This window comes from Dermacentor variabilis, chromosome 1 (genome assembly GCF_050947875.1).
Source record: "Dermacentor variabilis isolate Ectoservices chromosome 1, ASM5094787v1, whole genome shotgun sequence".
NCBI lineage: Eukaryota > Metazoa > Arthropoda > Arachnida > Ixodida > Ixodidae > Dermacentor > Dermacentor variabilis.
The window spans coordinates 38,416,673-38,440,309 of record NC_134568.1 but is presented as its reverse complement, the minus strand read 5'-3'; the positions used below and the strand labels follow the sequence as shown (position 1 = coordinate 38,440,309).

The window sequence follows — 23,637 nt, the reverse complement described above, 5'->3', positions numbered from 1 at the left end:
TGGCAGAAGGGGCCCGCCAAAGGGTGTAAACTGTTCTTAGAGTGTAGCGAATGCGCACCAGGTTCACTGGGAGCCGTTATCTCCGGTAAGCCGGGGAGCTTGCACCGAGTTCATCGTGCCAGAGGCTGTGTCGTGCCGGTGGAAAGGGCCTAGCACACGAAACTTGCGCTTCCAAGCTTCCAAGCTCTCTATACGAAGGACGGACAACAAATCCACAGAGTGGATACCATCAGGGTCCTCGGACTCTTGCTGGAATTTCGCGGGGGCAACTCACAGACTATAGCCCGCATTATCTCCAAGACGGAGAATATGCTTCGGCTTATCCTCAGGATCTCGAACCGCAGAGGGGGTTTAAGCGAGAGCAATCTCCTCAGACTCTACCACAAGTTTCTGATGAGCCACGTTAACTATAGCCTCCGCGTTGTGCTGGTCTAAACGGGATGAGGCCAAAATTGACGCCCTCATGCGCAAAAGCATCAAGCGCGTGCTGGGTTTACCACTTTCTACCAGCACCACGCGTCTAATGCAACTAGGCATGCACAACACCCTATCAGAGGTAATCGAGGCCCAACGAGTGGCCCAAATAATACGACTATCATCATCGCGAGCGGGCAGACGCATCCTGGAATCCGTTGGATGCGGTCACCAGGAAATCACGGAGCGCAACGTGACCCTATCACCCGTGGTCCGAGATTCGTTCAAGGTAGATCCCATGCCACGTAACGTCCACCATCAATACAATGTAGGGCGCCGGGTAGCCAGGGCTCGTTCCCTGTTGAAATCGGCGGCGGCCACTCCGAATCTGGCATGTTTTGTTGACGCCGCCCAGTACGAGCGCTCTGATCACTATGCCGTAGTTTCAGTTGACTCCAATGGCACTCTCACTAACTCAGCATCCTTGCGGAAGGTTTCTGCAACAGTAGCCGAGCAGGTTGCTATAGCTATAGCACTGAAGCACCCTCTACGTCCCAATATCTTTACAAACTTCTGGTCTGCAGCCCGGGCTTTCGCCTCCGGCTCGATCTCAAAGGAGGCGGCGGCCATCCTCGGCAGCGAGGGGGCTGCTGGTTTTCATAGCATCAAATGGTTCCCAGCCCATATAGGAATCAATGTGGACTCTGAGGTTTTTAACGCCAATGAGTTGGCCCATGACTGTGCGCGAGGTCTTACACACCGCGGCGGTTCAGGTGGACTCACGGGCGGCGACTTAGGACTGTACAGGGATTCACTTCTCACCTTCCATGAAATCTTGGCACATTATCAACTCGCTCGACGGGCCTTTCCGCTACAACACCCTAAACTTAATAGACCACAATCATCGGCCTTTCGCATGCTACAAACGGGGTCATTCTCCTCCAGGGGTCGATTCAGTCACTTCGCGCCTAATGTAGAACCCCACTGTCCAGACTGTGGGGAGGCGTACTGCTCCTTATCCCATATGCTCTGGCAATGCCTTGCGTTACGCAGCTCATCGCTAACCACTCTAACCGACTGGGAGGCAGCCCTTAAAAGCGCCGACCTCTCAGAGCAACTACGGGCTGTCCAGAGGGCCTGCGACAGGGAGGAGGACCACGATCTTCCTACCCCGACGTGGGTGCGGCCCGCGATGGCTGCGGGGACTCCCTGAAAAGGGAGGTACCTAACGCTGTTCCTCAGGACCATTAGTAAAGTTCTTTGTCTGTCTGTCTGTCTGTCTGTCTGTCTGTCTGTCTGTCTGTCTGTCTGTCTGTCTGTCTGTCTGTCTGTCTGTCTGTCTGTCTGTCTGTCTGTCTGTCTGTGTCTGCGCTTCCAGTGAACTTCCTGCGCATGCGCTATTCTCGCTGATCTCGTCTCTTCACGCTGTTATAAGGCGCTGACCCACCGGCCAGTCGACGCTCGCGCGGTACTGTTAAAGAATTGGTCAGCTGCACATCCCCAATCAACACTTGTATGCCAGACAACAAAATATGTTTGATCGATAAACGATGCTATTTCGAGGAATTATTTACATCTTGATTAGGAGGGAGTTCGAGGGGCTCATGCTATGGTATGAGACAGTCATACTACGAAATCCCATCTCCGCCATATCATGTTTAGCAATTTTCTGCAGTTCGCGCAAGCCGAAGGGGTAAGTGACAAGTAAGTGGCGCATCCCCATTCCTGACTGTATATGGCCATAAAATAGTTCATTCCATGAACATTTGTTCCCTTGTGCTCAGTAGTATAATTAGCGCTTCTTTCTTTTTCTTCTTTTTTCAGTATCTAAGAATGCGATATGGAAACAAAATAGGTCTTACAGCCTGTGGCATCTACTTCTTCATAAGCGTGAGTACAATAATGCGAGAGAGAGAGACTCCGGCGTTGTTGAAATAGCGCAAGAGCCGACAGCCATTGTTTTGCCTCGATGTTGACTTCAGGTAACAATCGGGGCGGTCGCCTTATTTACAGCCTCTGTTGCGGTCTCAACAAGTGAGTATGAAACGTTTTTCTTCGCTCAATTGAAGGAGACTGTGCACGCGCTTGGCAGCTGTCAGTGAAATGGCGTGAAACTTGCATCCACAGTTTTCAATGCGTCCCTATCTTGGAGCACTGTCGGCATCGGCATCGCAAGCACCATCTACACTTCGCTGGTAAGCAAGCGCAAGTATTTCAAATTGGCTGCGCTTTGTTAACAAGCATGGCTATCCAAAATTTTGACACTAAGCTCACATTGATCTTTGTTAATTTTAAGACAGTAACACAAGTTTTGTCTTTACCCTGTTTTTGACGCTCACATAAAAGAACCTAGTGATCATATTAATAAAGATATTTCACCGACTAGCTTTTCAGCTGCCGCGGTTGCTTGGTCGGTCGGTCGGTCGGTCAGTCGGTCGGTCGGTCGGTCGGTCTGTCCATCCGTCCCTCCATCCATCCGTCCGTCCCTCCGTCCGTCCCTCCGTCCGTCCCTCCGTCCGTCCGTCCGTCCCGTCCGTCCGTTTAAAAAAAAAACTATAACGCCAGCGGATCGGCGTGGCATGTTTTAAGAGGAAGGTTTAGCACGGGTGCCCCTATATAACTACATGTAAAAGGAGAATTCGTTTTTCTCGGCAACGCACAGCGCCAAATTTGACCAGGATTGTTGCATTTAAAAAGAAAACTTAAAGTCTAGTGACTGCTAGCTTCGAATTTTCGATTTAGGTCGTCAATCTTTTATTAAAAATTGGAATAATCGCATCTTCACTAAACGAAACTATCTAGTTTACAACTCTGTAACTCAGCAATGAAAAATGATATCGCGATTCTGTGAATTGCATCTAATAGCACACCTAAAGCGGACAAAATTGATATGTTACAAATGAATCTAAAGAAATAGTAATATGGAAATACAGTTTTTGCAGAACACTTGTACACAGCGTAAAAAATTCACGTAAGATATAAAATGACATACCGAATTTGTGAGCTTTCAATGATGTAATGGCTGCCGTTTACAGAACTGCGATATCTGTTCTTCATGCAGAGCTATTATGTGTAAACTTCATGCTTCTATATTTTTTCAAACTTTCGAATTCTTGAAAATCTTTGTAACAAATTTCACGCCTTAGATCAAGATTTCGCTTTTAACAGTCACTAGAATTTAGCTTCATCTCTGAAATGCAACAAAGTTGTTTAAAATCCGCCCAGGCATTACCTCAGAAAAATGCTTTTGCGTTTTACATGTATTTGAATAGGCCGCATCGGAGTTGGGCCCGAGCTAAAGCTTCCTCTTCAAGAGAGATTCAAGAGAGGCGCGCTGGTGACGTGTTACCACGTCACCAGCGCGCCTTGACCGATAAGATACGGCGACGCGACGCCGTGGGGTGAGACGGGTTGTCGTGGGCTAAAGTCCCTTATCGTGGGCGAGACAGTCGCGTGACGAGCGGGCGTGCGGCTGCCGCCGTCTCGCTCTTGGAAGTTGGCGCACCGTTCGTATCCGTCACCCCCAATTGGGCTTAGCTGCTGCGCGCGCCTGCCGGCCTTGGTGACCGCTGCTGCTTCCTCGGTCTCTCGCAGCGCAGCACGTCGGTGGCATGCGGCGTTGGCACCGCAGGCTGCTGCCGCTTGCTGGCTCGGGCAGCACGTACCGCTATGGTACATTACTCGCAGCGCAAAACTCGAATAACCGCTCAGCAGCGTTGAATTGGACAATAACGCTTTCACATTCACAACTGGTAATAACTGCTTAGGTGTCGTCAGATTTTTTTATAGCTAAACTATTTAGAAAGCTATCATAACAAAACTTCAAAGGAAACAAAAGGAATCGTAAATCAGGTCGAGAGCGGACACATGATTCATGAGGGCATCGCACCCCTGAATGCGTAGGCGAATGCAGTTGATGGGACAGGTTTATAGCAGGCATGCACAGGAATATTCTCGTTAAACGCATATTTAATGCAACCTACTTGGGTAGATTAAGCGTTTGCGACTTTGCAGGATAAATGAAAGCTTTAGGTTTAAGAGACATTCACAAAAACTTGTTCGCTTGCAGTCTTATTGTCGCCCTCAAGCTGTTGCCCAAGAAACTGAGGTAATGACAATAAATTCAGCTAGATGTCATCAACTATTCAATGTGCACGCTGACCTTAAAAAGAGCCTGTTCAGCAAATCCTTCTACTAAGGTGCAGCTAAATCCACGTTGTGGTTGTCTTTTTACTTGATATATGTACTTGAATTAGTTAATAGAGCAATGGTTCGAGAGAAGACAACAGAGTTGTCTAAAAGATCAACAACCACTTTCACTGACGTTCTTTCGTAATCTATCGGTTTCAAGTGATAGACGTGTGTTATTCTTTCGAAGGCTTGAGTTGTACTGTACCTTACGCGACGTCACATGTACCGAGCTGCCCTTAGCTAAGCTGCGAACAGAGAACATCATTGGCAACCTTTACAAATCATTACTCGGGCTCTTTCTTTAAGCCACTTACCCCCCTCCCCCCCCCCAATTGTTCCGAATACATCAGTAGGTGTTCCCAGAAGTAGTGATGCAAAGAGCTAGTGCACTTGCCAATGATTTTGCCCACAATTACAAAAATAGATAAGGTTACCGCTCATTTTCTCGTGCTCCAAGTGGATTCCTATAGTACTCGTTGGAGGGCTAGTCTTTTCATAGTGAACAATTTCAGACCATAAGACTAATGACCACTTAGCACAAAATGGAAATAAAAAGGTGTGGGGACAAGGTGAGCGCGAACGTTCGACTGTTTATTTTGCTTACAATGAAGGCCAATATACGATGTGAACATTTTCAAGTTTTATGGAATTTTTGCAAATCGCCTATTGCAGACAGCATAATTCTAGTCACTGAGCTGACTTATTCAGAGAGGCGGACATTACTTACACGAGAAATTCAAAACATGCAACTAATTAACGAAAACTTACTAATTACTTCTTGATTAATTACTTTACAGCATTTACTGCAATTTATGAATTGTAGGCGGTGAGGTTGCGAGGCGTATTCACTTAGAATGAAATCCCAGAATTACTCTGTTTTGTAGATAAGCGCCATCAAACTCTCCGTAACAATGTAATGTTGTGCCACCTAACTTTTTACCGAAGCGCTCTTCTATGTATCGAAGCAAAAAAGTAGCTGGAACGCCCATGTCATCATCATCATCATCAGCCTGGCTACGCCCACTGCAGGGCAAAGGCTTCTCCCATACATCTCTAACTACCCCGGTCATGTGCTAATTGTGGCCATTTAACCCTGCAAACTTCTTAATCTCATCCGTCCATCTAACTTTCGGCCGCCTTCTGCTACGCTTCCCTTCTCTTGGAATCCAGTCCGTAACCCGTAATGACCATCGGTTATCTTCCCTCCTCATTACAAGCCCTGCCCATGCCCCCCCCCCTATTTCTTTTTCTTGATTTCAACTAAGATGTCATTAACTCGCGTTTGTTCTCTCACCCAATCTGCTCTCTTCTTATCCCCCCTTAACGTTACACCCATCGTTCTTCTTTCCATAGCTCGTTGCGTCGTCCTCAATTTTAGTAGAACCCTTTTCGTAAGCCTCCAGGTTTCTGCCCCGTAGGTGACTACTGGTAAGACACAGCTGTTATGCACTTTTCTCTTGAGGGATAATGGCAACGAGCTGTTCATGATCTGAGAATGCCTGCCAAACACACCCCAACCCATTTTTATTCTTCTGATTATTTCAGTATCATGATCCGGATCCGCGGTCACTACCTGCCCTACGTAGATGTATTCCCTTACAACTTCCAGTGCCTCGTTACTTATCGTAAACTTCTGTTCTCTTCCGAGACTGTTAAACGTTACTTTAATTTTCTGCAGATTAATTTTTAGACCCACCCTTCTGGCTTTTCCTGTCCAGCTCAGTGAGCATGCATTGCAATTGGTCCCCTGAGTTGCTAAGCAAGGCAATATCATCAGCGAATCGCAAGTTACTAAGCTATTCTTCATCAACTATTATATCCAATTATTCCCAATCCAGGTCTCTGAATACCTCCTGTAAACACTCTGTCAATAGCATTGGAGACATCGTATCTCCCTGCCTGACGCCCTCCTTTATTGGGATCTTGTTGCTTTCTTTATGGAGGAACTTATGAAGGAACGCCCATGTATTTCGTCCCAAACTGTGGGAAATACTATCTCGAAACTTCCGACATCCTAGAAATTCTTTTCAAGTGGATACGTCTTGCAAGCCCACCGGCTACAATTCGTAAACTGACACATGTCACACAAAGTAATTAATTAACAAGTTAATTAGTAATTTTTTTATTATTCGAATATGCGTTTTGGTTTCTCGTGCTGGTAACATCCCCCTCTGTGAATAATCCAGCTCAACGACGAGAATTATGCTATCTGCCACAAACGATTTTTTTTTTCATTTTCGTAAAACTTAAAAATGGTAACCCCGCATAGACGCATTCACTGCACAGCGTATAAAAAAAACTCCACACGCGCATCACTGCACGCGCGTCAGGCTGTCGATAAAACGTCCCTCCGAAGGAAAAAAAAAGGCAACTGACGTGTCCCTTATACACGACGCACCAAGCTTTAGCTCGGGCCCAGCTCCGACGCGGCCTATTCAAATACATGTAAAGCGCAAAAACATTTTTTCTGAGATAGCTCCTGGACAGATTTTAATGAAATTTGTTGCATTTGAGAGAAAAGGTTACATTATAGTGACTGTTGGAAGCGGAATTTGGATTTAGGGCCTGAATTTTATGAAAAGGATTTTCAAAAATTTGAAAGTTCGAAAAAAAATAGAAGCACAAAGTTTACAGATCCATAGCTCTGCATAAAAATAATATATCACGGTTTTGTGAACGGAAACCATTAGAACATTGAAAGCGGACGAATTCGATATGTCATTTTATATCTTACGTGAATTTGTTACGTTGTTTACAAGGGTTCTGCAACAGCCGTATTTCCATATTATAAATTTTTTTAGATACATGTGAAAGACATCAATTTTGTCCGCTTTAGATGTACTATTAATAACAATTCACGGCATTATATTATCTATTTTCGTTGCTTAGTTACATAGTTGTAAACTTGATACTGTCGTTTTCCGAAAATTTCCGGTTTTTGCCAATTTTTAAGAAAAAATTGACGACCTAAATCAGAAATGCGAAGCCAACAGTCACTAGATTTTAAATTTTCTTTTAAATACAACAAACCTTGTCAAATCTGGTGAAGTGGTTGCCGAGAAAAACGACTTCTCCTTTTACATGTATTTAGATAGGAGCACCCGAGCCGCAGCCGTCCACACTTGTACCCAGAATCCTTACCTTGTCTAGTCGTGGCTCGCACTTATGTACAGGCGCCGAAAAAAGTGGTATACTCCACGCAGCGGGAGTCAGAGCAACGGCAGACTGCATCGCAACGCCATCTACAGGCAGCATCTGGGATCGAGACAGCCAATGTGTGCCCTTTATTATCTTCAAGCATGTCGCTTGACTCGTGTCAATGTTTCGTGCTTCAGCTCGCCAAAATGCCGAGCGACGCCGCTGCAGTAGCAATCTGCGTGGAGTATACCACTTTTGTCGGGGCCTGTACATTGCAGTGCGAAGGCAAATGTGCTCCATCATTCTCCATCCTCTAACCTTTTTCGTCCAAGTGGCTTGTTCCGATGGCGCTGTAGTTCCGGGCGTTGACCTCCTTTTTGAATGCGGTAAGCTTGTTCGCTTCGCGCCTAATATCTAGAACATCAGTCGCAACTGCAATCACGAACGTCGCGGTTAACAGAACCTTTTGAAAAAGTGTTATCATTGTGTCTTCACTGCTGCCTCATATTTGCTGTACGGCGTAGTTAACAATCGTGACAACATCATCACAGGGAGGAATGCGAGGAGTCGTGTGGACCGACTGCGTTCAATCACTGCTCATATTAATGGCTCCTATCACCGTCGTTACCAAAGTAATCTACGACTCACAGTATCAAGGCGAGCGACTGCGACCAGCAAGTGACTTCAACATAAAGGAGTACATATTTGAGTAAGCATTTTGCAATGTCATCTTATTTCACAGTTGTGAGTAAAAAAAGACCGAAGTTAACTCTTTCGTTTTCTCCGTTTATTTGACCAGTGCCAGCCTGGACTTTACAAAAGACGAGAACGTCTGGGCCTGCATGATTGGGCTTTTCATCCACAGCTTGTTTCGCTCGGGCATGGATCAAGTAGTCGTCCAGAGGTACCTCGCCGCCAGAAAACTCAAGGAAGCTCAAAGGTGCGATATGTGAGCAGTAAGCTCCCCCCATTGTGACTTGTTGCGTTATAATTCATAAGGAATCATTTACAGCGTTGAAACGACCCCAAGCAGAAACGTTAAGAGGAAGCTTTAGCTCGGGTGCTCCTATCTAAATACATGTAAAAAGAGAAATCGTTTTTTTCTCGGCAACCACGGCACCAAATTTGACAAGGTTTGTTAAATTCAAAAGAAAACTTAAAATCTAGTGACTGTTGGTTTCGGATTTTTGATTTAGGTCGTCAATTTTTTTATTAAAAATTGTCAAAGACCGAAAATTTTCAAAAAAAAAACGACACTATCAAGTTTACAACTCTGTAACTAAGCAACGAAAATAGATAATATAAAGACGTGCATTTTATCTAACAGTACATCTAAAGTGGATAAAATTGATGTCTGACACATGTATCTCAAAAAATTTAATGATATGGAAATACAGCTCTTGCAGAACCCTTGTAAAAAACGTAACAAATTCATCTAAGATATAATATGACATATCGAATTTGTCCGCTTTCAATGTTCTAATGGTTTCCGTTTACAGAACCGCGATATCTGCATTTTATGCAGAGCTATGAATCTGTAAACTTCGTGCGTCTATTCTTTTCAAACTTTCAAGTTTTTTTAAAATCCTTTTCATAAAATTCAGGCCCTAAATCAAAATTCCGCTTCCAACAGTCACTAAAATTTAACCTTTTCTCTCAAATGCAACAAATTTAATTAATATCGGTCCTGGAGTTATCTCAGAAAAAGGTTTTTGCGTTTTACATGTATTTGAATAGGCCGCGTCGGAGTTGGGCCCGAGCTAAAGCTTCCTCTTAAGGTTAGCTAGTCTAATAGAGTGCATCTCTGGTGCAGCCCTCTGTGAGCTGACATGTTTGACCTGCTAGAAAACGGCGCAAAAATGAGACTCGTTGAGATGTGTCACCTAATTGTAGAAGCACCTTATTATGACGCCAAAGATTATAGCGTGCATTGGCTAAGGCTAATGAATTGCTGATTGCTAAAAAGAAATCGCACGGGATTCTAAATTGATATAATTCATAGCTTGGAAAGCTTGGGCGCATTTTTTTTCAAAAAAAAAATAAAAAGTAAACGCAGAATGCAGAGCGAAACTGGTAACAGCGGAGAATTACTTCACTGGTGAGAGGTTGAAATAGGGAAGTTTTGCTTTAGATTAGACATTTCTCATCGAATTTGCAATCGTTTTCTGCCAAAAAAATGACGGGAGAATTCGGGCAGAGCAGCCTGCTTGTTCAGCCCGACTTGGTGTTGGGTTTCACTATACCTACGTACATGCCATGACTGCGAATATAGACCAAGACACCTTGAGAATTTGGGCATTGTTATTCTTTTTATCACTAATGCTGCCAACTGCTTCCTTTAAAGGTAATTTGCTTTAAGCAGTACGGACGTCGAATGCTTATTTTTGTTAATTAGTGTTCCACGCTACGGCTGATGTCGCATTATTAATGCAAACGAGGTTGGCCCGAAAGATTTCCACCATGGCAGCATTCGGTTATTTGGGGCTCAATGCTGCTTTGGGGCTATCCTTCGTCTTATTCTCGTTCTATTGCGCTTATTGTTCCCGTTATTCTGGTTTCACACAAACAATTATTTCAGATGTTTCTTAAGTATTCGTGTTTCTGTGACTCTTGTGTCCGTGCTCGCAAATGTTGTGCTTGGAACGTGGCACTCATGAGGAATCTCATCTACAGCTGTAAAAGAACATTTACATTTGTGAACTCCCAGGAACATTTGCTTTGTACGTAAAATTTGGAATCGAAGTCACTGTTTTTTTCTAATCGTAGCTTCTGCGTGACAATCGCTCTGAACACGATTATTATGTCAAAGACGTGGATCAGTCAGCGTGACCTATAGGCGCCAACATCTCTTTAAATAAAGCTATTAAAAAGAAAGCTCTGCTCTAGCCCGCTTCAACTCACTACTCTGTTCTCTCGATAAAACAGCAACTCTCGGATGCCTATATGCATTCGTTGGCTTTAAAGATGCCAAATTCTCTTTTCTTTTAGACGTCAGTGCAGTCTGGGACACAATTACAGCAATAAAATTTGGGCGGAAGCTGTCCAATCCACGCGAGACTTCCTGGATCTGTAATTGCATCACCTGAACAGACACGCCTTTATAGCGACAGGCAGCTTTTAGCACATGGGCGAGTGCCAAAAGTTCCGCCCGAAGGGCTGGTCCCAAATTGCGACAACGAGACGAGCCTAATGCTTTTAGCTGCAGGGAGTGGTCACCCTTGAAGCTGAGTGAGGCAGTCCTGAGAAAGAAAAAAATAGCTACGTTTCCAGATTCACTGGAGTGAGAGATTAAGAAGAGCACAGTCCTCAGCTGAATACAGCCATACAGCTGCTGAAAAGGATGAGAGGTGCAGACACTGAGAAACAAAATGCGCAGAGTCGGTGCAATTGAAATCTGCTCGGGGAAACGCATTTAAGGAGTAATCTGTACCAAGCGTCGAGTTATTCAGCAGTCATCACTAACTCACAACATTCCTGCTCCATGCACCTTGTTTCGTGCAAATGTCGATGCTGAACTACGAAACACAATAGCTCATTCTTCATACATGAACTTAAGGAAGCCATGGTTTGTCAGGATAGTGTCTCTTCTGGCGACAATGAATTGGTTGGGCTCGTAGCTGGTTCGCAGCTGGCAAGCTGCTACCATCAAACACTCGTGCTTCTTTGGCTTACGGTACCATCAGGGTGCACCGTGTGTAGCAATATATATATATATACATATATATATACATATACATATATATATATATATATATATATATATATATATATATATATATATATATATATATATATATATATATATATAATTACAAAGCGTCTTCCAAGACGGAGTTGTGCTTAAGATCAGGTGAAAGCCTATAGGGTGATAGAGAGCGTATATTTAAAAACAAAATATGCGGTTTTACGTGCCAAAACCACTTTCTGATTATGAGGCACGCCGTAGTGGAGGACTGCGGAAATTTTGACCACCTGGGGTTCTTTAACGTGCACCTAAATCTAAGTTCACGGGCGTTTTCGCATTTCCCCCCCATCGAAATGCGGCCGCCGTGGACGGCATTCGATCCCGCGACCTCGTGCTCAGCAGCTCGACACCATAGCCATTGAGCAACCATGGCGGGTCATACTTAAGGAATTGCTGCCGTTTAGTGAAAAACATACGCCGAATTTACAACGGATTTCTTTCGTAAGTTTGGTTTTCAATTAGCCGGTCGCCTTCTCTCATGGTACGTCTAACATGTCACTATATTGTTTTTATTGCGTAACAGCTTAGGCTATGTGTACGTTGCATAAATCACAAATTTACAAATGGCGCGATTGTAAACAGTATCGCGGAAAGTACATGCAACATAACATGTGACGCTATGAATACTATACGAGAACATTTTCGACGGTATCCGCGTTACCGCAGGAAAGAAAAGAACAGCTCACTGTCACCAATGGCAACTGCAACATCCGGTAGCCGGTACTCTTCTCGTATCCTTGTTCTTAAGAAAGTGTGGCTTTTTGTGCGAGTATGCTAAGAAAAATTTTTTCGTGAACTGTCATTATATTGTGTCTCAAGATACTGCATGAGAACAAACCAAGCCTCTTTACCAGTATTATTACCTGTTCAGTTAGCGAAAGCGTGGCTTTTTACACAATGCTCATCGTCCAGTGACCTCAGGCGCCCCTTGAGCAAATGCACCACCAGTAATCCACTACTTCTGCAGGGTGCGTGGAACGAGGCAGCACGGCCGCATCTCAGGCCGAATAGTTCACTTCCAGGCGTATCACTCAGACAACGGACAGGCTAGTCGCAAACGGTACCGGAGTCATCACTAAATCCGCAAAGTAAACCGTCCTGGGAGTATGATTTTACAATTGACGAACTCAAATGATGAGCGACCTTTCCAACTATTTTCGTGCGCACAAAGCGGAAGCGGAAGTCGAAGGACCAGAATTGCGTGCCATGCAACTGTTTTATTTTCCGTTGCAACATCGCGGACAGCTAAACATGTCGATGAACCACCGATAAATTAATTGTAGTTTTATGAATTCGAATTGAGGCCATAGTTTCCATTTGCTGCATAGATTTCTTCTGGGAACATATGTTTCTACATAACGGATTTTATGTTCGTGAAGAAGAAAACAAAAATATTCCGTACTGAAAAAAAAACTATAACCTTGTGATATGCTGCAGTCAGTCCTGGAGTTCAAATAAATATTACGTAATTAACACTTCCCATTTCAGCATCAGCTGGTAGTTGTTGATCTGCTGGCCATTATAAATTCGATATATAGGACCTGGATCATCAAAAGATTCTATTCCATTCCTATTCCTTACCGCGCTTGTCAACGGCCTGAGCGGATCCCCGCCTACATTATCACCACGATTTACCGGTTGTGAGCGGTGTATGATAAGAAAGGAATAGAATCAAACTGAAGTAATCGCTACATTATACCGGCCTAGGCTTTTGTCTGCTTGCTTCCTGACGAGTGTGCTATTAGCATTTTTTGATGATCAAAAATAGGCTAAACGATAAATTTTTACCCCATTAGTTGCTAAAATGGCGCTGTCTTCAATATTAAGTTCGTAATTATCTTGAAAACATTTATTGCAAACGCTAACATAAGTTAACGTTTGCAAAAACTGTTTACGTGCGAAAAAAACGGTTTTACGTGCCAACACCAGCATCTGATTATGAGGTACGCCCTAGTGGGGGACTCCGGAAATTTGGACCCACTGGGGTTCTTTAAAGTGCAGCTAAATAAGAAAATGGGTGTTTTCGCACCCATGTAAATGGGGCCGCCGTGGCCAGGATTCGATCCCGCGACACCGTGCTTAGCAGCCCAACACTGTAGCCACTAAGCAACGGCGGTGGGTTTTGTTCTCCTCTCCTTCACATGTTGGCGCCGCTGTGCATTCAGTCGCCACTTCGACCACGTGTACCGTGTTGCAGCACATATTGAATGGGACCACACATTTCCATGTTCTACAAAATGATGATCCCACTTCGCAGCGGAAATGAGTTTCACGCAGTAGCTCTCGAGTACCCACGCCTCCTTTTTTAACAACTTGATTTGACTGATTGTCTGGAACAATATTTTACACGATCGCATAGAAATAACTGGTAACAGCAGTGTCCTTTTTTTGTATGCTCGCATGCGTTCTGCCAGTCGATGTAGGAATTGTAGGAAAAAAATGTAGGAAAAAGGAAAGCGGGAGACAGTCATCTACGAAGATTTCTTTGAAGCCACATTCTTGAGTAAAATGGCACCGCAGAAGCGCAAAGCTATAAGACACCATGCGGCACTGCCATTTATTTGACGACATGTAACACGCGATGGGTTAGTATTTGAAGCGCTTTGTTTTTTTAGGTTCGCAAGCGAAAGCATGAAGCCTTCCTGTGTTATTCCCTTTTGTACCCGAACTTTCAATGTGCTGCAAGAGGAACGTGTATCAGCGGCTGTGATCTGAATGCAAGATTATTCTCGCGAACCATGGGTGCTATGCAGGAAGGTTCGTGTTTGGCAAAGTTCGGGACTTCCGCGAGCTCTGACGACGCCCTCAGGTGAATGAGGTAACGGTATCGAGACATAAAATTCAACCCTCGGCATGCCTCCAGTGTCATTTGCTTATCGAGGTGCACTCTCGGGTTTTCACTTGGGCGTTACGCCATGAACGACCGAAAAAGAAGGAGTCACGTGGTCAAACCGCCGGCGCTTTCTTTCATTTGTTTATCGTTCTATATATTATGAGCTTTGCAAGTATTACCTGTGCAAGTAAGTTATAGAAAAAAAATGTTTTATGGTGCACATTTATCATGCACTTATGGCTGTTTATTAGCATTTCGAAATGTGCCAGATGTGCAATGAATGTGCTTTTAAAATATTTAGGGTCCTTCTACTCTGTGAACGTGGATGACCAATGAAGCTATTTAGCGCGGAATACACAGGTGACCCAGAATATTGAACAAAGGTCTGTGGTCATCGTGGCGATATAGGTACGCACACATATTCGCGTATCACCTCTGTTAATAAATGCGTCCGTCACGTAAGACAACGAATAGCCCATGCCCCCGTAAGAACGTTTCATAGCCCCGTAAGCGCGGCCTCCCCATTACGACGATAGAAGTGAAATTCTACGCTGGAATGATCCAGCTGTGGAAGACGACGCTTGAGCCATTGCTGATTATGATAGTGTTTGCATAATGGATCCAGCTGTGGGATAAGACGACGACGACGAACGCACTAGCGTGTTTGCGCGGTTTGCGCCGAGAATTTTTTAAAAGTCCTTTTTGAAAAAGTTGTAAAAAACATTTTTTTAAAAAAGACATCTATTCTTACGCGCGTGGCTGGGACCTCTTTGGGTCCCACGTGTGACAAGTGTAGTTCAAGGGCGCGTTACAGGTCCCTGAAGCCCACAGGGGTATGTGCCATTGAACTGGGACCCTTTCTGCACTATCACAAGGATCAACCTACATGGCGTTTGTTGCTGTAAACATTTTTTTCCAGTTCCTAGCTACAGACAGCTTCGCTGTATGAATTTCCAATTTATTACGTTTTGCGTTGCACCACGAGAGAACGGTGGATAGATATATCCGAAAGAGGAGAATTGCCCGTGGCGCGCCCCAGAAAGCCGAGGCAAGCTGCTTGCGCCAATTGTGTATATAGATAGCGGCCAGTCACGGTATGTTGCGATATTGCGTTGACAATAGACGGTTTTAGCTCTGCGCGCGCAACAAACCCGCGGAGGCGTCAGTGCGCGTGCGCAGTACGCAGGAGCACGCACGGTATCTTGCGTGCGCCTGCAGCTTTTCAAAAGCTGCGTAGCGTCCGCAAAAGCTGCGTAGCGTCCGCTGCGTGCTCAGCGGCTCTTGCGGGACGTTCTGGCGCGTTCTCGCGTGTCCACGAGAGCCCATTTTTCGATATCGCTCTTGCCCAAGATATGACTCCGGCTTGTGGTTTGACTTCGTGGCGGCTGATATTGGCTACACAATTTCAGAAGGTGGCATATGGCGGTGTTGAGCAGCACACTACCGGTTCCTACTCGCGCAAGTCAGCAATCCCCTTGTCAGCTTTTGCCTCCGGCCAACTATTGCCGTATCGTGCGCGCGCGCTACGCTACGCACGCACAACTTCGCGCCCTGCGCACGTGGGTGGCTGCGGACGTCCAACTAAAACTGCCAAATAGTAAGCGGCGCTGGCGCGTAATCACACTGCCCAGTCTCCTGTGTTTGAAACGAAGAAGCAGCGTGCGCAGAGCGCGCTCGTGTTGATATACGTGGCTTTATCTCGACATGTTACCCTCTGTTTCTTTTGCGTGTTCGCGGCATCTTTGTTTGCCGAGTTCCGTCGAGCAAACTCAGGCGAGTGAGAAACTTGGGGGAATCCTGCATAGCACCTCTGGGCCCATATTCGCGAATATATTATTACGGTAGAATTGTTCATAAAAGTAGGTATCCGTCAATTGTGATGTCGAACATATAATCAGCATTGACGGCTTACCAATGGTAAACAGTTCGCGGAGGTGACGCGAAGAGGTAGCCGCCCTGTCCGCTACTGGCGTCGCTACAAGATCTCGCGAACGAAATTCTTGGTGAATTCTGCTGATGCATGTAAAACCTTGTAACGCTTGCGACTTCGTCGTATGTGTATATACGTATAGTTTCACTCACGCATCCGTTAGATGTTAAACAGGACGAGCTACGGTCTTTACCACCCACTGTAGCTGCTGACCTTTTCACCTTGCTAATGTAATTTAACCCGATAGAATATGTAAGGCCAACAATGTTTTAAGCGTTCAAATTTATCTCGTCGTAATTGCCGCGCTACTTTCTTTTCTGTGCTGCCGAGTTTCATCGAGATCGCAAGCCCTCCTTAAGAAAAGCAGCGAGAAAGCATCGAACCGTGGTTTTGATAAGGGGCAATAGAGTTCTCGCGTCGTCCCAGGAGCACTCCACGGCGCTGTATGCAACCGCCAGGCAAGTTGTTTGACGGCTCCTTGAGAGCCTTGCCGACTTGAACACTTCGTACCGTCATATTCAATGCCTCGACTATAGTGGGCAGGGAGCCGTCTTTCACAGGTGAACCATTTAGACAGGAGAGCCCCGACGTGCCTAAGCACGAGGCTGGCACGTCAGTTTCGGCTCGAATAATATGCACTTGACAAGTGCCATGCTAATAGATACCTGAAGGAAGCAGCTGTAAGCGAAAATAATACGCGCCAAGTCAACTTTCTATTACTCCATAATTACGTGCCGGTGCTGCCGGTACCATGCATGAAGACACTGGAAGCGTTGGGAGGACGGCGTTCATATGCGTTGGACTACGAGATAAGAAATCTGAAACGACAATGTACACCTGGCACAATGGTATGCGTCGGCGGACTGAGGTGTCTTCCTTCTAAAAAAGAAAGAAAAGATAAAAAAATCAAGAAACACCATACAACTGAAAGGCCAAAAAATAAGCAACCGCTTCGCAACCTCCGTTTTCTGAACCTTCGTTTCCGACGTTTTCTTTAGATATATTCCTAGGGGTGGCCAGCACAACCCGGACGAAGCACAAAAGGAAGTGGAGGATACGAGTTCGTCCGGGTTGCGCTGCCCACCCCTAGGAATATGTTCAGTCAGCTACTCGCCCCAGCTTGCTGTGGTAATTCAGTTTTCTTTGGTCCGACGCACTGTTCCATGCTGGAGAAGATAAAAGAAGCTTCGAAAGCGTATTTAAAAGAAGCATTAATTGATCTTACGCTTAAAACTGCGCAGAAGAAGAGTAACCAGGGATAGAGATAAATGAGCTAGGAGATGTTTTTTTTTTTTTTTTTTTTGATAGAAACCAATTATGGAGCCGGTGCTCGCAACTGCCGTACTTTTCACTTCCGGGAGCTCTGTCTGGTTGGTGTGCAGAACGACTCGTCGCTCCGTTCATCATCAAAGGGGAAAAAATGCTTACACCCTTCTTAGTGGCGTTTGCGAACGAGATTGTCCCGTAAGAATCATCAGCAAACATCTTCGGTCCATGGCCTTCAGGAAAATAACACATCGCTGCACTCGCGATAGTACAATTCTTCGAGGATACAGAAATAAAAAGAACCTTACTAAATCAGGTAACCGTTCCTTTTGTCTATTTATTCTTATTCGTGCTCTTTGTCTGCTCGTATTGTTGTTCTTGTTCATTGGATATGGCAGATGTTCTTGCTTACGTGTTTTCTTTTGTTTCTGTGGCACTTGTGTCCGCGTATGCGAGTGCTGTGCCGGAAATGTGGCACTCAAGAGTGACCAAATATGAAATTGCCCAAGAACGTTTATTCTTTGTGAACATTGACGTTGTAGGGACACTTATACTGTGCGAACCTTTAAATTGCCTGAGCATGTATATATTTGTACGAGAGCTTTGTGTGCGCAAATGTTCCTGTGTTTTTTAACAATTGTTGTTGTTATGAACATTGTAAGCACGGCTAACATGCCAGAAAAGAGTATCCGGCGCCACATGCGGGCACGAGCCTCTCCTTGAATACACTTTAAAATATAAAGAAGAAAGCACGAGCTTCTCAGTATAGACAACGCGTCTAGCCAACAGGCATATAGTGAAGGCGCAGTCTTTAGGCATGGTAACCATTGAGAACCTGACTGCTGGATTAATGACTTAGCGATTAGACAATATTCACTTCTGTCAAAACAAAAGTGAGGCCTTTGCAAGATAAGCGAAAGCGTATGTTGTCGCTTAGTTTGCATTCAAACATAAAATTATTTGGCCATTGTGAGCGGTTTCGAAGGAAGAATACACTATTCAGCATAACTCCTTTGGAATTCACGTCACCGGGTATCCACAGAATGTCACTCATCATTCGGCAGAGTTCTGTTCACAGACCAGGGCGGCTATCTTGTACGCGTTAGAAAACCCGACGTTTGGTTTCATCTCATTTCATTTCATTTCATTTATTAATACTGTCAGCCTCATTCAGGGGCTGTAACAGGAGTGGAAAAAAACGAAACTGAACAGCAAAGTAAGTAGTACAGAACATATTGAAAACCATAGTTATACATTGGTTAAGAGAAAAAAAAAAGATCATCTCGTGAAATGCACACATAAACAAAAACAAAAATGCATCACTCAGAAATCAGAACAGCAATCTTATACAGCAGCAATCTGACCTCATCGCCCTATGCTCATCGCGTGAATCTCACGCGATTCGTCTCTCACAGAAAAAATGGCTGCACTGTGCGTATTAGGTTTGATCATGTGACAACATCCGCTATGACCGGGATCACAAAACTAACGCCCTTACCACGGCTTCCACTCATTCTTCTTATACTTCCCCCAAATCCGCTTCGCATGGTACACAGTGACGACTGAAAATACGGCATGATGACCTTAAAATTCTGAATGTGAATGCCAGAAGCCTTGTTAATAAGTTTACTAACTTTGTCTCCTTGACCGCTTTTAGTGCTCCTCATATTATCAGTGTTACCGAGACGTGGTTACACCGTGACATTCTCGATGCTAAAGTTACCCCACCTGGCTTTACCGTTGTGCGCTGCGACCGAACACACAAACAAGGTGGTGGTGTAGCTCTATTCTTGCGGTCCGATCTTACCTCTTCGATTATCTGTGGTCCTAATGAAATAGAATCTGCGTGGTGTAAAGTGCCTCTTGGCAACTGCTCTGTCGTTATCGGTGTAATTTATCGTCCTCCGGGGTCCAACGTTGAGCAACTTACTTTTTAGAAGCATTTCTTCATAACTATGCATGTCATGTTCCAACTTAGTTCTGCTGGGCCATTTTAATGCGCCATGCATTTCGTGGTAATCGTGTTCTATCACTGGCTACGATTCTTCAATCGGTAAAGAACGAATAAATATTACCCTCTCATGTAACCTAAAACAAATTGTCACTGAGAATACCAGAGGCCACTATATTCTAGACCTTGTATTTCTTAGCGGAAATCTTGTTGAAAATAGATATACGTGTGACGTTGTCGATGGAATTGCTGATCACAAAGCGGTACTATAGTTCTTATTAATGTTCCTGTACCTGAAGCTAAATTTGTTCTTCGCACTTTCTATGACTTTACACAAGCTGATAACCAGTCTATCAGTAATTTTCTTGCTGATTCTATTGCGGATTTCGAGCACCGCAGTATCTACGACGATGTGAATAGTTTGGTTGAGTTTTTCAGTTCTACCGTACGTACATGCGTCAGCCGCTTCGTTCCACTCAAAAGAAACGTTGACCTGCCATGGATGACCAGAGAGATAATTCACCTTTCTCGCCGCCTTGCTAGACTTAGACGACAAAGACGCACCGGTGGTACTCTAGTAACTCAGACAATTAAGGATGAACTTCGAATAAAAACTAAAGCAGCCAGAGAGTTATTCTACGCCATCAGTTTACCTAGTCAGCTAAAATTAAATCCTAAAAAAATATGGCGTGTGATTTCGCCTAGTAAAACAACATCTCAATTCTTCATAATAAGCGATGTTTCCACTAATGATCCTCATGTTATTACAGCTGCTTTCAACTCGTATTTTCAGTTAGTCTTATCTGCATACAACTTAGAAATCCCTCCTTTCGGGTTTAGAATCACGGCGTGCTATCAATAACTTAAGTGTATCTATGTCAGGTGTCTTAAACTTAGTTTTAAACTTAGATTCTAAAAAGGGTTGCTGTTCTCCTAAAATTCACAATTCCTTTCTCATACGATATGCTCTCTGGTCTAGCAGGTTTCTTACAGTGATATTTAATAAATCCTTGCAAACAAGTACCATTCCATCAGCATGGAAAGTTGCGAAAGTTATTCCTTTGCACAAGTCTGGGAGTAAAAAAGACCTATCCAACTACATACCGATTTCCTTAGCCTCTAGTTGCAGTAAACTTTTAGAACATGTCGTCTAAAAACATATTATTCAGTTTCTTGAGGCCAACAATATTTTAACAATCTTCCAGCATGGATTTCGCAGTGGCCTCAGTACCATTATGCAACCATCTTAATTTGCTCATGACATCTTCCAGCACTTGACCTAGGCTTTCAAATTGATACCATATTCGTAGACTTTTCCAAAGCCTTTGAATAGGTGTACATTAATTCCGACCTTCTGCATAAACTAAATAGTATTATAAATAATTCCAGTCTAGTTACCTGGATGTCTAGTTTTCTCTCAGATAGGTCGCAATACGTATGTTTCGATTCTGCAAAATCACCTACGGTGGCCGTTACCTCTCATGTTCCGCAGGGTTCTGTTTTAGGCCAGCTTCTCTTCTCCCGTATATAAATGACCTACCTAAGAACGTGCTACCTACTAAAATGCGTCGTTACGGCGATGACTGCGTTATCTATCACACAATTACCAGTCATGAATATCACGCCATTCTGAATAGAGCATTTTCCAACTTTTGCACTTGGCGTAACGAGTGGCAGATGAACATCAATTTTCGCAAAACTGTCTCTATGTCCTTCTCGACACGTACTACACAACTGCGTCTTCGTTATTGTTTCAATGGTATTCCTCTAGAACACGTTTCTGAATATAAGTATCTTGGCATTCTATTCATACACGATTCATCCTGGTCCAAACATACTGAAGCAACCTGTTCTAAAGGTCTAGCACGTCTAGGTTACCGAAAGCGTTCTCCGCGCTCAGTCCCCAAAGAAACAAAATTGCTTACTTAGTGCGGCCCATCTTGGATTACGGGTGTGCCATTTGGAATCGATGCCTGAAATACGACATAAAAAAAACTTGAATCCGTAAAAAAAAAGGCTATTCGATTTGTATACCGGCGTTACGACAAGGACTTCTCCCCCTCTTCTAACCTTCCCTCCTTTGAACCTCTCTTCGCTAGTTGAGCGGCGTAATGTAGAAAGTCTTAAACTGCTTTACACCACTGTTAACTATGAACGTTGCTCATCCTTGGAATACATCAAGTTTGCTAAAGCGTCTAACACACGGAATTTGCACCTTCTAAATATAACACTCCTGCACACTCGCACTGACAAATTCAAATATAGTTTTTTTTTCCCGATCCATTGAATTGTGGAACCAGCTTTCCCTTAACATACGAAAACTGACACCTGACAATTTTGTTAATGCAATCACTGGTTCGTGCCCATGATGCCTAGGACCATGTATTATGTACCATGTTTATATGCGTATATGTAGGTATTGAGACGATTTTTTTCTTTTTTCATATTTTGTTCACTAGTGCTTTGTTGTGTGCTTTGTACCTTTAGAACTTGTGTACCTCTTTTTTGCTGTGCGTGTGGCACCCTTAATCTTGTACCCCACTCCTGCGATAACCCTCTTAGGGTTGCAGTATGTATAAATAAATAAATAAATAAATAAATAAATAAATAAATAAATAAATAAATAAATAAATAAATAAATAAATAAATTGTCCTGGGCCGCGCCGATATCGCGGCCTTGTCCAATCTAGGCCAATCGCGTGAGGCGAAACCGAACGTCGGCTTTTCGATCGCGCAAAAGATAGCGACCCCAGGGAATACAACGGCGGACATCTGCAGTACAGCCTTACGCTAGGTAGCACATAAGGTATATTGGCAAGTTTCCTGCTCCTAAGCTCGCGTACCACGTGACGTCTGGTGTTTACAGGATGTTTCATAATCGCCGTCGCTACCGTGAGTAGCACTGGCGAACACTTCCAGAGCTAGGACTACCACACATACACAAATGCCCAAAAAAGCGGACGGCGGAAAATAGCCCCATAGCTCAGTTGACAGAGCATCGTACAAGTGATAAAGCTGTGAGTTTGGTACCTACAGACGGCAAGTTGTCTTGCTTGTCTATTAAATAATCAGCCACCTAAATGCCGATTATACCAACCGTCCAAAATAAACAGCGACTAAGTAATGTAAAAAAATGAAACAAAGAAAATGTATAGGATGAATACAGCCTGAAATACCCCAGACATAACCAGCTCCTCTACATTCATTCATTCATTCATTCATTCATTCATTCATTCATTCATTCATTCAAATAACTTTATTCAGTACCCTGCGATTTGGTGTGGTGGGCCTGGACGCCGCCTGGGTTTCAGCCAAGGGTTGTTGGCCCTTGGCAGCTTCCTCGGCTCGCTCGACGGCCCAGAGTTGGTGCTGCAGGTCCGAGCTGAGCAATGCAGACTCCCAGCGCGCGCGGAGGCTGCCGCTGTTTGAGGCTGCATCACTGTTACCCTGTATTGCAGCCGTACATTCCCATAGGATATGCTCTTCTACATGAACAGCCAGAATATGATGCACCGGCAATACTCTAACGTCCAGTCACATCGCTCGTTATCAGAACAGTCCCCACCTGTGCAGTCACTTCATGAAAACCGAAACAACAAAAGAACCTTGCTCACACCGAATAATAAAGCACGTCACTACAAGTACGACATGCAAGAGATTACAATATATTTCACCAAGCAATGCAGTAAATATTGGCACAAGTTCCCATGAGCGTTCCACAAAGTCAGATATTCTTTTTATTAGCCTGGTTGGCTACAGGTCATAATCTGGGAATGGAATTTCGTGTAACTTACTTATGCATGGAAGCCCGTTTCACGCAGATACTGCAATAGCAACCTATGAAATTCCTTGTCCATGAGCCATCGCTCATAGTCGTCAGGTTGGTCAGTCCTTAAATTCACAGCTAAGTATATTTTCGCAGGCTATATTTTTTCCGGGGAATGAGTAAAGTATATGGTGGATGGCCGGCGTCCGTTGCAGACGCCAGAGTGCATAACTTAGGATATTGGACATTGTATTAATATGGTTGAGCCCAGGTACAACTGATGACAGGTTTATAAGGCCACCCCAAGGCGGTCTCCCGAGACAGACTCTCTACACCTGTGAAAAATTGTAAAGGAACTTAGCAGACACACAGGGGGATGAACGCACGAGCGACCTGCAGGAAG

At 44.3% G+C, this 23,637-nt stretch overlaps 1 protein-coding gene across 1 annotated transcript in view; it reads left to right on the top strand.

Annotated features, from left to right (window-relative positions):
• Positions 1-23,637, top strand: part of LOC142570928 (sodium-coupled monocarboxylate transporter 2-like) — a 66,913-nt gene that overhangs the window by 18,243 nt on the left and 25,033 nt on the right. Inside the window, exons 2-6 of the mRNA XM_075679230.1 lie at positions 2,239-2,304; positions 2,397-2,448; positions 2,542-2,609; positions 8,295-8,452; positions 8,543-8,683. Of these exons, the coding sequence (XP_075535345.1) occupies positions 2,239-2,304; positions 2,397-2,448; positions 2,542-2,609; positions 8,295-8,452; positions 8,543-8,683 (485 nt within the window). The remainder of the gene's footprint in view (positions 1-2,238; positions 2,305-2,396; positions 2,449-2,541; positions 2,610-8,294; positions 8,453-8,542; positions 8,684-23,637) is intronic.